This window comes from Corvus cornix, chromosome 8, assembly GCF_000738735.6.
Source record: "Corvus cornix cornix isolate S_Up_H32 chromosome 8, ASM73873v5, whole genome shotgun sequence".
Lineage (NCBI taxonomy): Eukaryota > Metazoa > Chordata > Aves > Passeriformes > Corvidae > Corvus > Corvus cornix.
The window spans coordinates 30,287,216-30,307,612 of record NC_046338.1 but is presented as its reverse complement, the minus strand read 5'-3'; the positions used below and the strand labels follow the sequence as shown (position 1 = coordinate 30,307,612).

General features: G+C 55.9%; 1 protein-coding gene across 1 annotated transcript in view; it reads right to left on the bottom strand.

Moving 5' to 3' along the window:
* PAPPA2 (pappalysin 2) overlaps positions 1-19,874 on the bottom strand; it is a 95,912-nt gene extending 76,038 nt beyond the window's left edge. Inside the window, 4 exon segments of the mRNA XM_039555625.1 lie at positions 4,707-5,442; positions 5,445-5,768; positions 10,997-11,472; positions 19,714-19,874. Of these exon segments, the coding sequence (XP_039411559.1) occupies positions 4,707-5,442; positions 5,445-5,768; positions 10,997-11,472; positions 19,714-19,874 (1,697 nt within the window).
* Positions 19,875-20,397: the final 523 nt, after the last annotated feature.

Genomic DNA, 20,397 nt, shown 5'->3' with positions numbered 1-20,397 from the left:
AGTAGCTAATTTGAATGCTGTTTTTGCTGGTTTACCATCTGGTTGGGATTAAGGTCTGCGCAGGTCAGCTCTGGCCCCTCATTGCCTCACCTGCTCTCAATTGGACACCCTCAGGTCCAACCTCATTCAGCTGAACATCTCCTGACGAGGGGCTGCTCAGGTGCCCAGGGATGGCTCAGAGCAATTCTTTCTTCCTCAGGGGCTGTCCACCAGAGACTTTTAGTGAGGTTAATCTGGATCAACTTTTGAAGACAAGGATTAAACTGCAGGAGGTTCCCAAGCAGCCTTAACCCAATTAAGCACCAGTCCCTTAGGAGGGAGGCCAGCTAAGCTTGCGTTAAAGCCCATCAAGTGTCCAGTTAATCAGGTACATTTTAACATCACAGCCTTGGTCATGCCAGCGGAGGCCACCAAGCCTGGAGACACCTCGTCCGTTTTCACCTCCTTTTGTCACTTTGGTTATTTCTGCCATTACTTTGGGCAACAAGATGAAAGGCCCAGCAGCTCTGCCCTTACCCACTTTGCTCTCCAGACTCCCCTCCGGTTTTTCTTTCACATTAACTGTGTCACACACCAGCTTCTCATTGACTAAGTGCCCGAGGGGGAACCCTTGCTGAGTGTTAATTGCTGCTAATGAGCTGTCGCTGCTTTCCTTCCAAGAGGACCAATTACAGCAGCACTCAGGCTCTGTGAGAAGATGGGAGCCTGCAGAAAATCAAGGCAAATTTTACTCCAGACCCTGACATTGGACTGCCAGCAACTCCTGGAAAACACTTGAAGTCAGGATAAAACTGGGTAAAGGATGATAGTCAGTAGCTCTCCTGATGTTGCTGTCCCCTTGTTCCTCATAAGGTGGCCCAGGGGTGAGTGGGAAGTCTGTGACTTGCTTCCCATGGCCCCTGCTTGGGAAGTAAGGGTGCCTTGCAGGGATGTCTACACACAGCTCTTCACCCGAGGTCTTGCTCAAGTCTCCCTCCAGCCACAAACGCACAGTCCCGCTGGTGGGTGTCACCCGTGGGTGGTGGCCCAGCTGGCTCCCAGCTCAGCAGGGCTTGTCTTGTTCCATGTGCTACCAGAGGAGGTGCAGGAGAGACTCAGCAATGTGATTCAGTGGCCGCTGACACCATTTCAGCACCAACCCTTATCCCAGCTCCTGCCTTGGCCACAGCTGGCTCCGTTCCCACCACAGTTTTCACAGAACCCTGGCATGGTTCGGTTTGGAAAGGACCTTAAAGATCAACTCCTTCCAACCCCCTGCCATGGGCAGGGACAGCTTCCACTACCCCAGGTTGCTCCCAGCCCCATCCAGCCCTGCCTTGGACACTTCCAGGGACCCAGGGACAGCCACAGCTTCTCTGGGCACCCTGTGCCAGGGCCTGCCCACCCTCACAAGGAACAATTTCCCTCTAATATCTAATCTAAACCTGACCTCCTTCAGCTTAAACCCATCCCTCCTTGTCTGTCACTACACACCCTTGTAATGAAAATAGTAATAATCCTTCTTTCCAAACCTCGTTTCCCTCCCCTGGGTGAGGGTATAAGCTGGCACCAGCTGTAGCCCTGGAAGTATAACGAGATGTTCACCAGCTAAGAAGCACTGAAGCCATCGCTGTTCCTGAGCCCTTCCCTCTAATTTACCTCTCTCTAAGCTGCAGCCCAAGAGGGAATTTTAAATCAGGGATATGTGAAGATGGAAAAAGCTTTGCTTGAGTGCTCACAATTGTGAAGGACAAGACACAGTATTGAGACCCTTCACCAAAATACATTGAATCTCTCTACAGTGCTGGTAAAAAGCTGCCCAGTGTCTCACTCTGACTTTCTCAATTCAATTATTTTTGTCTGTGCTAAGAAACGTTCACACCCAAACCACTCTTTGTGAAAGCCTTGAAATGAAATGGAGATTATTTAATCCATGAAAAAAGATCCCAAGATTTTTGGTCTTGCCATCTTGATCTGAAAGGAGATGCAGAGATCACCTGCAGTGGGGAGGCTTCCCTCTCCCCTGATTCTCCCAAAGCCACAGCTCCCTCCTGGGCTCTGGCACAGGTGTGGGAAAGCAGAGATGTCTGGGTGAGCAGCAGCCAGCTTGCTCTCCTTCAGCTACAGCCCCAGAGCTGTTGTTCGCATCAAAGCACCTGGCTCCCATTGTGCCGCCTTTCCGCAGTTTGTTAAATTTTATTTCACATTATTTCTCCCGTTCTGGCTTCCACCCTAAAAATCCTTCTGTAAGTTCGCCAGCTGCCCTGCTCATTTAAGTATAATACCTTACAGCAAACGCAGCAGCACTCAATCAGCGGGAGCTCTGCCTGAATAAACCCCTCGGGCTGAGGTCCCCTGCCTCTGTGTCTTGGGGTTCACCCACCAATTTTGGGGGACCAAACCTGACACCAACCTGGCCACGCTCTTCGGCAAGCACAAGTTCACCTCGGTTTTTCCCAAACACACACCCCCTAGTTTCCCAGTGGCTTCCCCACAAACATTCTTCCCCAGAAACCATCCTCAGCAGGGATGAGCACAGCGAGGGTGGATGTCCACCAGCATCGCCAGATTGCATGGGGCTTTGAGCAATGTGGTCTAGTGGAAGGTGTCCCTGCCCATGGAACTGGATGCACTTAAAGGTCCTTCCCACCCAAACCATTCAGTGACTCCTTTTTTCTGTGCTCTCTGAAGAAGCCGGCCAAAAGCAGCTCAGAAGACCTCAGTGGCAGCAGGATTCAACTCATGCCCCCTCATTTCCCAAATGCCAGGCGCACTGGATTTCATGTTTCTGAGTTTGGTCTACAAACAATCATTCTTGTCCTCTGTGCAGACCAATGAGGTCTGCAGAAAGAAAATTGCAAAAGATTTATTCCCCTAGTGATCCCATTTTCCCATTCCTTTCCCACAGAAGCTAGGGGGTTTTTTGTTTTGGTTTGTTTTGTTTCCCAACTTTCAGGGGAAAATCCTGACAAATGGAAGCCCTGATTCATACCAGCAAAAATTTGGCCAATTTCAATTTAAGGTGGAGCCCTTCTTGCCTGAGGATGAAAACATTTCTCTAACCGCACACAGAGGCAAGGACAGAGCCTCTGCCCTGCCAAAGCCAAGGCCAAGTGGTGTTGGGTGCTGATGGCCACCACAAGTGGAGAGCTGTTGTGCAGCAGGCTTTTCATCTGCTCAAGTCTCCCTCGTCAGGGAGGACCTCCCCGTGGTCAGGAAAGCACTGCCACGCTGGCTCACAGCATGGGAAACAAGGGGACAGGTGAGCACAGGATGGCCATGGTGGCTGTCACCAAAGAGACTTCCAGAGGTGGGAGAACATCTGGGCAGGGTTGCTTGCGCAGGGACACGGTGTGATGGCTCTCTGTGTGGCTGGGAAAGGTTCCCCATTCTCTCTCCTATGTTTTCTCAGGCAACTGAAGGATGGGTGAGAAAGGCTCGGGAAGGGAGGAGGGAAAGCATTGCTCCTCTCCCTCACCGCTGACAGAGACACCTGCTTCCCTCCTCCTTCCGTGTCCCGCCTGGAAAGAAGCTGAGAGAAGAAGCAGACTTGGGAAGAAGGGATTTACGGCTACAGCCTCTCTGCTCCCACAGCCCAGGGAAAGAAAAGCGAAGGAGGAAGAAGATCAAAGGACAGATGTGTCCCTAAAACGCTCCCGTGCAGCTTTTCTCCACAGATGCTGCCACGTGTGCTGCACCACTCCCGCTCCAGCAGGCACCTCTGCCTGTCACAGCACGGAATGAGTTTTCTTTGAGACAGAAATGGCTTTAAATGAAACATTAAAAAAAAGGAAAAGCCACGGCTTTTTTCCCCCTTCCCCATCTCCATCCAGAAAGTACATTTGGCAGAGCCCCGAGTGCTGGAAGCCATCAGCAGGGCTGTCGGCACTCCAGAGGCTCCAGCAAGGAGGGCAGGTGGGTACAAGCCACCGACTGCACTGAGGACGCTGCTCCCAACAGCCCAGGGTCCCCCATCACGTGAGTGGCTCTTCCTCTCCATCCCACCCCCTGCTCTGACTCCAAAGACCCCTGGGGAGAGCAAGAGTCCACTAATGCATCATGTTGATGCTCCGTGGGTTTTAGTCCATGTGTGTTTTAAAGTTGTTTTGCACCTGCAGCACACGGTGAAGGCACACGGCCTTCTCCAACCAAGGGAATCTCCTTGCAGACATGACTCCCCCAGGGCAAGGTTCAGGGAGGCTTAGGCACACCCACCCACACCTTTCCAAATCCTGTGCCTCACATCTTGCACTGCTGGGTTGCCTCCTTCTCCCCACCCCAGCACTCAAGAAAAGGCATTTTGAACACAAATGAAGAAATCAGACTTTAGACACATCCAGAGAAGGTGGGGAAGGGCAGCAATTCCCCAGCTACATGCCTTGCAGGGGATCAGGGTAAGCAATATCCTTTGCACGGGCTGCTCTGCCCACCCCAGGGATGCCCACAGTCCCACTGGCATGTAACCAGAGGCTGGCAGCTCTGCACTGGGAATCCCCCTGCGGGGAAAAAACATTTACTGGCAGGGCTTCACAGAGGGTGCCATGTCACACCATAGGATTTACTTCTTTTGATGGCAAACACACCCACCCATCCATGGGAAAACACCCCTCTGCCTTCCCACGCCGGAAAGCCACTGGTCAGAAGCAACACCCAGATGCAGAGCAGAGGGTGGGGAGAGGGCGCATCCCATCCCTTGACACACCACCCCCCACAAGCCCCACGCCTACCGCTGGGGCGAGTCGGGGTCGAAGCAGGTCCTGGTCACGTCGGTGGCCCGCGGGTCACAGCAGTCGCCGTCGTCGAAGTCGTCCAGCATGTTGTTGCACTCCACGTGGCAGACGCCGTCGCGGCGCTTCCAGGAGAAGCAGCGGCCGGGCCTTCGGCAGTCGCCGCCGTCGTAGCCCGTGAGGGGATGCTCGCACTCGGGGTCACAGCGCTCGTTGCCCACCTTGCTGGGCTCGCAGCCCAGGAGGACGGCACGGCGGCGCAGAGAGGAGTTGTGTACGTCCAGCAGGCTGAGCTGCCAGGAGATGTTGTAGGGCCGGAAAGCTTCGCTCAGAGCCCGGTGTTGCCGCCAGATCTGCTCCCAGCTGACCGTGGGCCGCCCGCCGTCATCCTCCGCCAGGTTCACCACGCGGTACCGCACCGCCTTCCAGCCGCGCAGCGGCCAGTGCTGGTTGTAGTGGGACACCAGCTCCACGTTATCGCAGGCGGTCTGCCCACAGGCAGGGGGGCCCAGCGGCCGCAGGATGGGGGATGGCGGGGACAGCAGCACCCACTGCTGCGGGAAGGCACCCTCCCGAAAAGGCACCCAGCATTCCTCCGGGGTGGCAAAGCCAGCGGCCAGAGCCAGCCCTGCCGTCTCCTCAGCCACCTCCTCTAGAAAGGAACGCTGGAGGCGGGACTGGGACAAGGCACCACGCCACAGGGCCAGCCCAGCCAGGTGTCCCCGGAAAGTGTGGGTGGTGCCCCAGGCGTCCCCCCCAGCAGCAGCGTGCGGCAGGAGGACATGAAGGCACTGTGCAGGGGTCCCTCCTGCCCGCCGGCACGGCCGACCCGCACCCCATCCACGTAGAGGGCCATCCACCGCCCGTCATAGCTGGCGGCCAGGTGTGTCCATGCCTCAGGGCGGTAGCGGTGGTGGGAGGTCACCTCAGTGGCAGTGGCTGCCCGGTCCGTGCGCAGGGAGAAGAAGAAGCGGGCGTCCTTCTTGCCGCTGAGCTGCAGGGCGCGGATGCCCAGCGCCCAGCCCTTGTCGCTGGCTGAGTGCGAGCAGTTGTCGAAGACACCTGCAGCAGGTCAGGGACAGGGATGGAGAGAGAGAGGAGAGCTGGTAAGGACCAGAGAGCACCACCACTCCTCCCTGGAGCACCAGCCGGGTCCTCCGCGGCAGGGAAATGAAGGTGGTCAGAGGCTGGGCAGTGGGTGCTCCACCAGGGGTGACACCCCAGCCCCCACTCAGAATCATTTGGATGAGTAGGTGGAGCAGCCAGGAAGAATGGCAGAGCCAGAGAGACAGGATGGAGAGGGGAGGAAGAGCGTGGATGGGAGGAGAGGCTGAAGAGCGAGGTGTTTCTGAGTCGCTCTCCGTAGGAGTGCTCTGGCGGGATGGGATTAGAGGCTAAGCTTTTTATCTGCAAGCCAAAGCTTTTAAGAATTAGAGCACAGCAACCCAAGGCAATACAGGCTCCCCCAGGGATTGCTTCCCCAACAGCTTCCAGGCAGATTTACAGCTCTCATTTATGCTCCAGTTTCCCTCCCAGTCATGCATCCAGTGCTGGCGGGAGAGGGCTGGAGAGGGATGTGCTGCCTCCAGCCTGGCGAGTGCAGTCCTCAGCCCCTAAGGTCACCTGCACATAAACCCACTCCCAGGAGCAGCCTCTCCCTCTGCACCCAAGCATGTTGCAAACCTATTTTAGGCTGGGCAAGACCTGGAGCTGTGCTGACTTTCCCCCAGACTGCTGAGTGCCCACAGCGAAGAACCAAATGCCCTTGGGAATCGGTGCCTGTAAGGCATTTAAACACTGGCAAGGGTAAAGGGACCTGCTGCTTGAAATAAATGCCTCTGGGCTCCTGAACCACCACAGCCAGGACGTTCATGCAGGTCACTGGCTGAGGTGAATGAGCCTGAAGTCACTCTTTGAGCCCCACCAGTGGTGTCTTCTGGGGGCCCCCTGCTCTCCCATTCATCACCCCAACAAACTGTCCCAATGCTGACAAAACCTGCTGCCATGCCCAGAGACTCTTTTCATGTTCCTTCTGGGGTATTTCTTATTCTCCGTCCTGTTTTTCCTGCTGCATGGATTCTCCTGCCCCTTGCTGTGCCATTCCCACTGCATATACTGCCTGCCCATCTTCACGGCATCAGGACCCCGTGGTCCAAAACAAAGCACTCCTGCCTGTGCCACTGTCTTGCCTGTCCCTGGGGATGGCCCACCTGCTGCTGGAATTCCGAAGAGGCCAGCAGAGAGAAGCAGAGGTGTAGAAGAGAACAGGAGGAGCAGGATCTCCTGGCTCTCATCCAGGGGATGTGTCTGAAGCCAGGTTACCATGACCCCACATTTCCCCCTCATAAACACGGCTGGCAAAGGTCACGTCAAGCCCTGCTGCACCCCAGGAAGCAGCACCCCTCCCTCCATCCATCACTTTCATCGAGGGCGAGATGGGTGGTGGCCCCAAAACCATCCCACGGCCGTAACCACCCTGGGCATGGATCCCTGTCACTGCTCACTACAAAGGCAGCCACGCACAAAGCCTCCGTGGGCGGATGGGCTTTGGCCAGCTCTTGTTTTCTGGTGGATTGTGAAAGGGAAGCAGAAAGACCAGGAGAAGCTGAGACAGGGAGAAGCCAAAAAGCAGGAGGCGAGCAAAGGAGCCTTGCAGAAGTGAGGAGGCAAAGCTGGGGAGTACTTTTGGGCTGGGTGCTGGCTGAAAGGTGCTGAGACCTGCACGCTCGAGAGCCATCTTTTGGTTCTCACTGGGGTTGAGGAAACGGGTTGGTACCTTCTCCCTTGGGAAAACTCTTGCAGTTCACCTAGAAATGATTCAGAGTGCCCCAAATTTGATTAAACCCTAAGACAAAAATGGGAAAAACAGCATCAGGGGTGGAACAGCCCCTGGGGTGGGTGTAAGCTATCAGTCTCACAAACCCACGCTGGAGCCAAGCCAAGCCTGATGGGTTCAACATTGGCCAAAAGAAATTTAAGTGAGCCCAGAACCAGGTATAAGGACTTCATCAAAGTCCTCAAAGGGACTTCATCAAAGGGATGTAAGTAAGGCCAAGGCCAGCTCTACAATGGGGAGGAAACTCAGTAAAGCAGCAGCTGGTGCTTCCTAGACATGGCCAGGGATGACACCTCCGCATCAGCAGCGGCTGCAGAATAGTGTAACAAAAAAGGTCAAGCACCAGGTCCTGACATCTCTCAAGGGCCTTCATGACAAATCATCAGAGGAGCAGTTTCAAGACCCCAGAGTTTGCCAAGGAGCTCAGTATTTTGTCCTGAGGCAACCCACCAGAAGGGAAAGAGCTGTTTGTAGAAGAAGTGCGAGGTATCTCCTCAGCAGCTCTAAGTACAGCGCTGCCTCTGGTCCTTCAGGTGGGAAAGGGGAGCTCTATTTATGCTGTTCACCTGTGCCTTAGGTAACACCTTTGGGGGTTGAAACAAGAGCTGTTGGTAACAGCACAAAGATTTTGAAGAGGAAGGTACCTGCCAGGGAAGGTCATGGAGAAAGAGCCCACGAGATCAAGTGTGCCACTTCGTAAGAACCACAGTGCAGGCAGCCTCTCCCACTGGGGCCAGGAGTTCTGCAGCACAAGGGATAGCTTTCAGTTGTGCTTTGAGACCCAGATACTGGGGGAAATTGGCTGCCAAAGCTCCAGAGCATCTGACAAAGGCCAGGAGCCTCTAGCCATGGTCATCCCTCAGGCTCTGCAGTGGGAACTGCAGGGTCCCTCATGCATGGTCATCCCTCAGGGTCTGCAGCTCAGGGACCCAAGGAGGACATCTGGATTTAGCAGATGTTTGGCACGGTCTCCGGTGAAGGATCTGACCCAACAAAATCACCTACAATCTGAGTAAAAACAAACCTCAGCCTGGCACAAAGGGGCATCCCTTGGGGTTCCCCAGAAGCAGAGCAGGCATAGATGGAGGGGAGACAAAAAAGGTAGGAAAGGTAACAGCATCACGTGAAAGGACTCTCATCTGCTGCCCAAAATGAGTAGGACAAGGAAGAAGGACAAGTTTCCTTCCCTAACAGTGGCTGTGCCAGGGTACTGGGGTTATACCCCAGCAGGAATCCCCCCATGAAAGTGTGGCTAAGAAGGATGAGCAACCCCATCCAGGGTGGCCCTGAGGCAAAATGTGGCATCTAGGGGAAAAAAAAGCGCCAACTCCCGAGCCTTCAATCCAAGCAGACACAGCAGCTTGCTTTCCATGATCAGAGCTGCTCAGCCTGGCCTTACTTCCCAGGCACTGATGCTGGGAGAGCTCAGCTCTGCCCTGCTTTGCCCCTGCCTTCGCTCACACATGGACACTTGGAGCATCTCCAGCTCCTCTGCACCTTTGGATGACCTCATGCTCAGCTGCCTCTCTTTCGACAGAGCAGGAGCAGCAGATCAGAAGGAAACTCGGCACCTGCCGAGGGCTGGCAGCTGCTTCTGTCACCTGCTCACACAAAATGCCAGCAGCACGGGGCTGTCCCCCTTTGGCCACCCACACCCGGGCCCCTTGGTCCCAACTGCAGGGAGACAGTGGGAAGTGAACAGTGACTCAGGCAGCCGGAGGTTCCTGGGGCTGACTCAAACCCCGGAGCAGGGAAGCTGGGGGATGTTACCCGAGTGAATGCCAGTGCTCACGGGTGGTGCTTTCAGCACTAACAACTGTCCCGCCCTCCAGACGAAAATTAAAAAATATAGAATAAAAAAAAATAATAAAAAAACTCTGCTGGCTAGCTGGGAAACTCAAAACCCAGCACCTGCAGGCCAGACCTCCAGATGCAAACAGCTGTGCTGCTGATGCGATGACTAGGAATTGTGCTCCACGCATCCCAAGGTGCTGCCTGCCAGCAGGGAGGCATCAAGGATGCCGACAGGAAGGTGGGCAGTGAGGTGGATGCCAGGGAGTTTGCTTGAACACGTCTGTTTCTCCCCTCTGCCACAGACTCCAGCCCGTGCCTCCTGCTCTTCCACAGCACAGGTGTGGTTCTTGCCCTACAACCGAGGAGGTAAATCAATGAAAGGGGCCAGGCAAAGCAGAGGGAGGTTCAGCTGAATGATCACAAGCCAAGGGAGAGTTAGGATAGAGAGAGGGATTCCCCAACCAGCTTGGCTGGGGCAGCACAGAAACACGGGGGCCTGCACTGTGGGGACCCCAGACATCCTGGCACTGCCATCTGTTCCCAGCCCTTCCTAGCATCCCTGCACTGCCCTGCCTAGCTTGTACCCAGACACACATGCCGGCACAGCTGAATGAAGCACCGCTGCAGGAGGTGACATCTGCCCCACTCTGTGCCTGTGTGCCAGTCTTCTCTGTCTCCTCAGCTTCTCCACCATAGGATCGTTAAGGTTGGAAAAATCCTTTAAGGTCAAGTCCAGCAGTTAACGCAGCACTGCCAAGCCCACAAATAAACCACGTCCCTAAGCACCACATCTATACATTTTTTTAACACTTCCAGGGATGGTGATTCCATCAGCCCGTTCCAGTGCATGACAACTCTTTCAGAGAAGAAATTTTACTTAATATCCAATATAAACGTCTCCTGGCACAATTTGAGGTAATTTCCTCTTGTCCCATCACTTGTTACTCAGGAGAAGAGGCAGACAACTGCTACACCCTCCTTCCAGGTCGGTGTGGAGAGCAATAAGGTTCCCCCCGAGCCTCCTTTTCTCCAGGCTGAGCTCCCCCAGCTCCCTCAGCTGCTCCCCATGGGACTCGCTCACCCCTTGCCTGTTCCTTAGCGCCTGAGGGGGCACTTCTCGGTGGAACAAGCCCCTGGGTCCCCCCTGCCCCGCAGCCGTCCCGCAGAGGCCTCGGGGCCGCAGCCCGGGGGATCGCACCGGGGCCGGGCCGTGAGTGCGGCGCGGCTGCCACCGTGCGGCCACCGCCCCGGGGACCCGCCGGGAGCCCCGGAAAGCCTCGGCGTGCCCCGAGCAGGGGGACTGGTGGGCTGGGGCGGAGGGGACGAGGATCAGGGGGAGCGGATCACCCAGAGGGACCTTCCAGCTCCCGGCGAGGGAAGAGGGAAAAACGAGATGGAGCCGGGGCGGGATGGGGGGCGGGGGGGCGGTTGGGGTGGGGAGGCGGGCTGGGAGGACGGGGCGGGTGGGAACAGAGGGGAGGGGATGGTTTAGGGTTTGGTCTCAAGGGAAGGAGGAATATTCCACGCCTGCGGTGCTGAGAACACGGGTGTGGGCGCGGGGTGTCACCTGCCAGAGCGGGGAAGTCAGGGAGTGCCCCGTGCGGATGTTCGAGGAGGGTCGGGGGGTGTCGGGTCCCCATCCCTCCCTGCCGGGGTTTACCTGCGATGATGGCCGGGTTGTTCTGTCCGCCCTCCGCCTTCACCCACAGCTCCAGGGTGAACTCCTCCCGCGGGACTGCGGGCAGCGCCTCCGCCCGCGCCGCCAGCTGCTCCCGGCCGCCCGAGAAGTACAGGGCGGGCAGCGGCCGCTCCCGGGGAGGGTCCGGCACCTGCGGCTCCCGGCCCCGCCGCCTCTCCCCCCGGCTCCGGCCCCGGCCCCGGCCGTCCGCCTCGCCCCCCGGCTCTTCTCCTCCTCCCCTGGCTCCCCGCGGTCTCCGGCCCCGCGGGGATGCGGCTGCGAGCGCCCCGTGCGCGGCGGGACCCTGCGGGTACAGCCCGTAGGGGTGGTGCGGGGGGGCGGCGCGGCGGCTCGGAGCCTCCATCCCGCACCCCGAGACCGGCGGGGGCTCCCCGCGGGCCAGGCTGAGCGCCGCCAGCAGCAGCGCGGCCAGGGGGGCCCCGCCGCGCAGCATCCTCCTTGGGAACGAAGTTTGGGGCGTGGGAGGTGGGGGGCGAGTGGCCCCGGGGGAAATGGGGTGTTCAGGGGGGCGGCGGGCGGCAGCGCCGGGGCACAGTCCCCCGCCCCCCGCCGCAACTTTTCCCCGGCACCGCTCTCCTCCCTTCTGCTCCTGCGGGAGGAGGAGGAGGAGGAAGAGGAGGAGGAGAAGGAAGGCGAGAACACCGCGGCGGGGACCCCCCTTCTGCCTGCAGCCGGGGTTCCCGGGGCACGGCGGACCCTGCGCGGCTCTCGGCGCTGCCCGGCTCTGCCTGCGGGAGCGGGGGATGCGTTAGTCGCCCTTATCTAGAAAGCCCCGAGGCGCTCCGCTCCCCCCCCACCTCAAGGAGGGGTGTGGAGGGGGGGCTGCCCTTATTTAAAGATGATTATGTCCAATCTAATAAACCCCGAGCGGAGCATCGCCCTCCCTTCCCTCCGCCCTCCCGGGCGCTGCCCAGGATGCTGGCGGGGAGGGGATGCGGAGGGGACACAACCCTCCGGCCGCCGGGTCCCCTCCGCACCCCCTTCCCGCCCTCGGGTTTTGGGACAGCACCTGCCCTGCCCCTGCCCGTGTTTTCTTCTGTTGTAGCTCCCGCCTCGCCTCCATCCTCCATCTCCATCACCTAGAGGGGAGGAAAAGAAGCTGGAAGGAGGGGAAACCCTCCCTCAGCCCTCCCCCGGGCGAGGGGAGAGGTTGTCTTGGACTCAGGGTCCCTCCTCGGCAAGAGATTTTTCTGCTTTTTCTCTCTTTTATTATTTTTTTTCCTTTCCCAAACAATGACACATGCAGAAAGGTGGGCTGGAGGTGCCTTACCTGAGCAAACCACATCCAAAAGCCAAAAAAACCCCTACGAGTGCACCGAGGGAGTGGGCAGCAGTGTGAGAAGCATCTCATCCACCCTCTGCCAGAGGGTACAGCACCAGCGCTGCTGGGGAGAGTTTCTCAAAGCATACAGGTGAGAAAACAAACCCCCAAAGTTTCCTTTTTGTTCCCAAGACTCCCTCACACCAGCACATGGCATGGGAGACTGGGAAAACTTCAGCACGGAGATACAGCGAGATGAGAGGGTTTTCTTTATTCTTCCTTTTCATTATTATTATTTTATATATTATTTTCTTTCACTCCCCAACACTATCTGTGGCGGTCAGTCTGAAGCAGGGTTGCCAGCGAAAGCTGGGAGGCCCATTCCAGGGTACAGGCTTTCAAACCAGCAAGGCAGGAGGGAAGGGATTTAAGAATAAACGGCAGGAGCTGGCTGTGTGGGGTTGGGCGGGTTTTTTGTCTTCTCAGGGTGGGAGGGTGATGGGAAAAAGGGTGGGGGACTGGTGCTTTTAGTCGGGGGGAGATAGAAAAATGCAGTGCTGGAAAAGGTTGAGGGTTAGGAGGGGTGAGCAGAGTGCATCTCCAGCTGCTGGGGAAGGAGGAAGGTGGCTGTGAGCACACAGAGAGGTGGTGAGGGCATGGCAAGGCCGGGCTGGCAGGATGTGAAGAGGAAGGGAGGACACCAGGGAGCGAACAAGGCCAGGCAGAGCAAGGATGCCTCATGCAAAGGTGTTCAAGCAACTCCCAAGGACATTTGGGGCGTGAACCACATCCAAGCACTGCACCAACACCCACTGCTTGCAGGGAGGTGGTGAGAAGAGGTCTGCAGCTCTCCTGCCTGCACCGACTGACCCAGTGCCCATCCACTGGCAGTGGGGGCATGCAGACAACCCAGCTCAGGGCTTGGCACTGGTGAGGTGGCCCAGCAAGTGTTGTCCTGGGGCCAACGCCAGCAAGCGCTGCTTGCAGTGCGTATTTGTTCAGGAATGAACCAGGCTCCCGATAGCCCTGTCTACCAGGGCCTGATAAGAAAGGATCCCAGGGGATGGCTAATTTTGAATGGTGGTGGCTTTATTAAGAGGCTGTTTATCCTCTTGCCACACAACATTCTTCCCCAGGTACTCCAAAGAAGCAAGACCCTCAGCAACGTATGCTGCCGTCCGAGAGGTTTGGCAGCACTGCCCCCTCAGGGATGGCCTAGCTGGGATGAATCCAGCATCAAAGCAATAAAACCCTCCAGAAGTGCACCCAGGCAGGGGCTCTATATACAGGCTCTGGCCTGGGCTAAGCCGCTCCCTTGACAGAACGACACCCACAAACAAATAGCTCTGCTGTCTGCAGGGTTGGGATGCACCAGGAGCTGCAAAGCCCACCAAGCAGCCCACTTCCTGAGCAGAGGAAGGCTCCTTGCTGTGCCAAGCCCCTGTCTTCCCCTGCTCTGCCTGTCCAAGCCTGAGGCTGTCCAGATTTAGGAGCCACCGGAGCTGAGCAGGAAGCTGAGGCTATGAATCATTATCCCATGTTGGCTCCTGAGCACTCTCCACCCAGGCAGGTTCCCCTGGCAATCCCTGCCAAGGTGGGGCCGGTGAGGATGAGGACACCAGGACAATGGGGACACATCACTGGGCTGGCTCAGTACCTGGGGAGCAGACATGCTGGGATGCTGTTCCCATCCCAGCACCACTGTGGGCTACAGAGTAAATCCGTGTCATTTTGGTAATTTTTATTTGCTTTCCAAAAACAGACAAACAAACAAACAAAACAAACAAAAAACCAACCAACCGAAAAAAACCAAAACAAACCAAAACAACAACAACAAAAAACCCAATTAACTGGTCACTGAGATGATTTTGCTGCCTGTGAACCTGTGAAGAGAAGAAGGCAGGGATTCCAGGGTGACAGGCTAGTGGCAATGTGCCCTCAGCATGTTTTCTGTCTCTCAGGGAAGCAGAGTGGGCATCTGTTAGAGATCACAGCTCAGAGCCAGACGGTCTTGGCCAAGGAATGCAACAGCCTTGGGATCTTCCATGGAGATGCTCCTCCCAGGCAGGGTCCTGCTGCAGTTCAAATCTGCTGCTGATGTTCAGGAGCAAGGAGAAGGATGCTGGGTGGGAGGAAGGAGGAGGGCAGAGTGGTGTCAGAGGGTCAGTTTGGCGGGATATTCCTCAACCCTTCCACTCTCGTTGTCCTTCCTGGCATGTCCCTGCTCTTTGGGCCCTCTGGGCTGTCAGTCTCTGCAGTCAGGGGTATTTGGGGCAGGGATTGGATAAGACAGGCTGCTGATGCTGGGATGGAGCAGGGGGCCAGGAGCCTCTGGAGGGAGGCAGGGGGAAGGGGGGAGCCCCATCAAAGGGAGATGCTGAGCGAGGGCTCTGGGATGGTCCCAACACAGGAGTGAGGTACCCAGGGCTGGTCCAGCCCACACTGGGGGAAGGTGAAGGGCAGCTATGGGGTGCACTATAGGGGTAATGGACAAGATGACCTTTAAAGGACCCTTCCAACCCAAACTATTCTATGATTCTAGGATTTCAGCTGGAGCAGAGGCTGAGCCTTGCTTTTCCCCACGCCTGTCAAAAGCCATCAGCAAAAGCCTTCCTCTCCCTCCACTCCTCGGGAAACCACCAGTGATCTTGACATGGGAATAAAGGCTCTGGGAGAATCCAGCTTTTTTGTTCACGGCCAGGCAGCCAAATCCCGCAAGCCTGAGACAGCAAGCCTCAGCAATCAAAGCCACGAGCGACAGCCGACCCCGCTCAGGGCACAGCCCCAGCCCTCCCTCCTCTCCCTCCCCAGTTCTCCTGCTTTTCCCAAGCAGATTAGGAGCCTGTTCAAACACTCAGGACCCCCGGAGGTCAGAGACGCTGGCCTCCCGCACCAGAGGTTTGTTTGGGAACTCGCTGAGTTTCCTGCTCCTGGTAGGTCTGGAGATAAGCCCTGGTGTGCAGCTGCCGTCTGGTGCCAGGGCCGGTAGGAGTCCACAGTCGCACACCGCAAATCCAGCAGCAAAAGCTCCAGAGCCACGGAATCAAAGGATCACAGAATGGTTTGGCTTGGAAGGGACTGTAAAGATCATTTAGTTCCACCCTCTTGCCATGGGCAGGGACACCTTCCACTATCCCAGGTTGCTCCAAGCCCCGTCCAGCCTGGCCTTGGACACTGCCAGGGATCCAGGGGCAGCCACAGCTTCTCTGGGCACCCTGTGCCAGGGCCTGCCCACCCTCCCAGTGAAGAATTTCTTCCTAGTACCTAATCAAAACCTACTCTCTTTCACTTGAAGTCATCTCCCCTTGTCCTATCACTCACTACATGCCCTTGTCTAAAGTCCTGTCCTCTGTGCGTTTGTGCCTTGCAGATGGGCACATCTTGTAACGGATGAGAGACAATGACAGAGACCTCCCAAGGGCACTCCCCTGGATTCTCCACGGCCTGGGAGGCTGGGTTCCCCTCATCCTGCAACACTCAGTGAGGTTTCCCTGTGCTGTTCAGTCCCATGAGTTTGGTGACAACAATTTCTCTGCTGAATTCAGCTGTACCTGCCTCAAGCCTTTAACAAGCCATGTACACAACCCGAACTCCTTTGGCAATGGAGCCAAGGAATGAATTTGAACAACAGCAAAGGATATGTGTGCTGCATTGTCCTCATCCCTCACAGCTGCCTCCTCCCCTGTGCTCTGAGCCTTGCAGCCTGTAGATTGGCCAGGGCAGCAGGAAGGCAGGGAGTCCACGGAGGAAGCCAACTAGCCAGGCAGTCATAGGGGCATCACCTAAGGTGCTTGGAAGCCGGTTCGCTGCATCACCATCGGATGCAGCTGTTTTGGAGCAGCGTTGGACATCATGCCGGAGCTCTGAGCTGCAGCAGAGCTGTGCTTTGGATGGCTCTTGCAAGCTTCCAGTAAAAGGCATTTACTTCCAGTTGGGAGGTGAGGATGGTGAAGATGCTCAGCAGCTCACTCACGTCTCTGCGCAGGGAAGACATTCCCTACACAACAGCCTCCAAGGATCTTCCTGCATCCTGAAGTTTCACACTTCACCAAGAACTTGCAGGTGCTAAATTAAGACCTGCTAGAGAACAGGGCATGACCTTTGCCAGACAGGGTGTCTCAGATATTGAAAATTATTCCAACTGCTGACAAAAGGCAGGGGCTTATCTGCCTTTACGTAACGTAGCTCTGCCAGCAGCCAAGGAGAAAAAGCATACATGAAAAGGCAGGGGGGAAATGGAATCAGCTTCTCACTTCCATTCTGCTCCTGTCGTTGGGGAGTTTCAGCCCCATTAAGTCAGGATAGTTAGTCCAAGCACAGCTCTGTATCCCAGCTCAGTGGGAAGCATTTGCCAAGGGATGCCATGCAGCTCCTGTCCCTGCAGCAGAGGCAGGATCCCAGAGGAGCTGTGCAGACACCGACAGGAGGAGCACGTTGGTACAAACACAGCAGGGACTGGCTCAGACTTTCAAAATCCCACCCCAGCAGAGCCAAGTCTGCTGGCAGGAGCTCCAGGAGAGCACTACACTTGCGGCAGCTCTGGTGGCCAGGTGGAATAATGACACGGCCTTGCTGCATTTCCATCGTCCATGTGCCCACACCAACCCCTGCCTGTTAATCCCTGTTGGAAATGCTGCTCACACGATGGCATCACTTCCTCAATCTGACTTTCCTTGCAGGAGGGTCAGAGCAATTACCTGTACAAACCTCCACCGCCTCCCGATAGCCTTCACTCTGCTGCTGCATTTTCAGGCACTTTCCATGTGTCACCCAGACAGAAAAGCCATTTGCTGGAGCCAGTCTATAAGACATGGAGTGAACACACCTTATCTGGCACTGGTATCTGAAGGACGAGGGGAGGTAGAAATGGTTTGTGCCACCCCAGCGCAGATGCAGAGCTCAGCGGTTCCTCAAAATTCATACTTTAAAATCTCTCATCTGATCCCAGCTAGGGAACAACTGCAGCAAGAAGAAAAGGAGCAGAAGTAAATGAGCACAGTGGCTGGGTGGAGGCAAAGGGGCTGCACTTAACTTTGCTGTCCCTGTCCTCAGGGTAAAGCAGGATTTTTGGCACTGTGAATTAGAGGTGCCACCTTATTGTTGATCCAAAAACTCACTGTCATTGGGACATCCTCCATCCTGCAGAGAACCTGCTTTGTCATTTGGCAATGAGCAACAAAAAGAAATGTGGAAGAGTCAGACTCGGCTCTTAAAAGTTGGCCAGCAGGGTTTTAAGTATTTGGGGTTTGGACAAGTTCATCACAACAAGGAAACACGTCTGTCCTCCCCATTCATTTTTAGAAGAGACAAATAAAAATAGACTTTCCAGAAGAGCCACAGACAGGGTAGAGAGGGGGATGCAGCCATGTGCCAGCTGCCAAGGAAGCTCACAGCCTCCAGCTCACAACTGTGCCGTGGACCTGCTCCACCCAGGTCATTCACGACCCACCTTGGGGCAGGTTGGAACCCTGGTTAAAATGTGGAAGAAAGGATGGGCACACACACACACACGTTCTTCTCAAGCAAGAGAAAAAAGTGGTTATTGCAGGCTGGGGACATGACACCTCCTGGTTGTCACTGGAGCAGGAAAGAGACCAAGAGATGTACTCTGGCACCACCCACTATCCAGCAAGGTTTCAGTTGCTTTTTGGGTTGCTCTTTGGATGTTGCCCACAGTGTGGTTTTGCACCTGCATTGTAGAAAGTGGCAGCAGCCCCAGGTGTGCACCCCCAGGCCAGTGGCATCCTGGTACCTGTGAGTCCAGACATGTAGCAAGAGATGGAGGTACCAAGAGCATTGCCTCCCTCCAGCCTTTGCAACCAGACTGGGTTCCTCCATTTCCCGTAGGACTTGCATTGGGATGTGTCCTGCCATGCTGTGCCTCCTGTGCCAGTTGGCTGAAGCCCTTGAGTCTTTGGGTTTGTGTTCCTGAACCCTTCAGTGTCTCTGTCAATGGTGTTGTGATGATGGTCCACCACTGTGGCCCACCTTGAGCACAGAGAAACCTTCTAAGAATGTTTGGTGCTTTTCTCCTGAGATGTTTGTGGCATTTTTTACCCAATTCTAACCCCGGTGCCACCTCCAAACCTTCTCAATCCGGAATACTCACCACAGCTGCTGAGCAGAAGAGGGCAAAACATGGGTGTGAAAGCCTTGGTCAGGACAAGATCTTGCTGGCAAGGACCGCCCCTTCCAAACCAGAACCTTCCTCGGTGCTAAAACGCATTGCATCTCTGTAGCCTGCTCTCACAGTCTTCATCTCAGCTCAGTCAGAGCTAATTAGCTCTTTTATCTTTATCCCTAGGTCAGGTTTTCCCCTCAACCATTTCTGCGACTTCTTTTGGAGCTGTAGATGCATGAGTGACCCCTGGTTGAGGAAGGTTACTCAAAGCCATCTCTGATCTCCTTTCATGCCATTGGCAGAGCTGGCCAGCAGCACTTCCAGCTTCTGCCAGCCTCACTGTGCTGGCAAGGAGCACAGGAAAAGAGCAGGAGTCCCAGTCTGGGGAGAGCTGACAAAATCAGTCATCTACCACTTTGGAGGCAAACCCACCGTCATGCCAGTTAAACATGAAGAGGAGAGGCTGTTTGTGCCATGTCCTTCCTGTGCAAGCCTCCAGCTCCTGAATCTGCTGCTGGAGAGTCCCCTGCAGCTCAAGATCCCACATTATCTCCTTCTTGCAGCCCACAGCACTGTGCCCATTGCTGCAGCTCTCCCACCATCACCCACAGCGATCCTTTCCCTCCTTGCCTTCACTAGGAGAGTCTGCAAACATGTCATGTCCCATACCGCTTCCCAACTAGGCCTGGGGGCACTGGGCCAGGCAGGAGGAGCTCCAGGGATGCAGCAGTCCCTTGAGCATTGCCCACTGGCCAAAGGGGTCTGTGCCTGTGTGCTGCCCCTAGACAGAGCACGGCTCTCCAGCATTGCCACCGGGGACTGTGGAGGAACGTGCTGCTCTGCAGACTGAAGGCAGCTGAGAAGAAAGATAAAGCTAAAGCTTCATGTTGCTGGGATGTTGGCATGCTGGCACTCAGGCGACCCTCTTCGTTCAAGCTGGTTTTCCGAGCAGAAAACCTCAGACCAAACTCATCCAGCAAAATCCCTGAGCACAAGAAAGAGTTGTCCCCATAAGAGGCTGTTTGGCAGCGTTGTTGTCCCATGCTAGTTCGAGGGATTAAAACAAAAAGACCCTTTTGCTCGTACAGAAGGCCTTCAGCATCGGCTGTATTTTTCCTGGGATTAAACCGTTCTGGGGAAAACGTGCTTTTCCAACCTGCTGCTGCCCCTGGGCTGAGAGGGGATCCTGGCTGGATGGGTTTTCCGGCTAACCCCCTGCCCGCACAGGACTGATTTCCCCCGCCAGGCTGCCAAAGCACCACCAGCAGTGGAAGCTGAGACGTGTCCGCACCCCACCGCGAGGCCACCGTGAGCCCCGAGCGCGGCGAGCAGCGCTCCAGGCGCATCGCCCGCACCAGCGTGGCGGGGACCCGGCACCCACCGGCCCCGGAGAAGGTGCTGCGGTTCTTGGTCTCCCCCCAGTGACCACATATGACAAAGCAGCAGGTCTGGCTCATGCCGGGGATTGCCAGCCCCACGAGCAGAGCTCCTGGCTCCCAGAACGTAGTGTGTGATTACCAGGTAATTATACTAATCATTATTTCCCCGAATCCTCCCCACGGGCAAAACCCTCTCGCTGGTGTGCAGGCTTGTGTTGCCACTTTTGGAAACAAGACCCTATTTCTCCCATACACCAGCACTTGAAATGTATATATTCATTCATTAAGGAGCACTGACACCACTGTGGCAAATGACCTGTCAACAGATTTACAGCAGGAAGTAAGTCACTGCCTCCGAGCCTGCGCTCTTAATGTAATTAAAGTCCTCTGTTCGGAATTCGTTGCTAATTAATATTCATGCTCTGTTCCCCATCTGCCATTCCATGTTACTGGATCCTTCTGAGATTGATCTAAGGGATATTAAGGCAGCAAGCAGACAGAGGGGTTGCCTGGTGGGAAGGGATTGAATCAGCTTTTGGTAAAGGAGCAGAATTGCATCCAGGACCCCAAATACTTTGGGAGGGGATGGCTGAAGCATCAT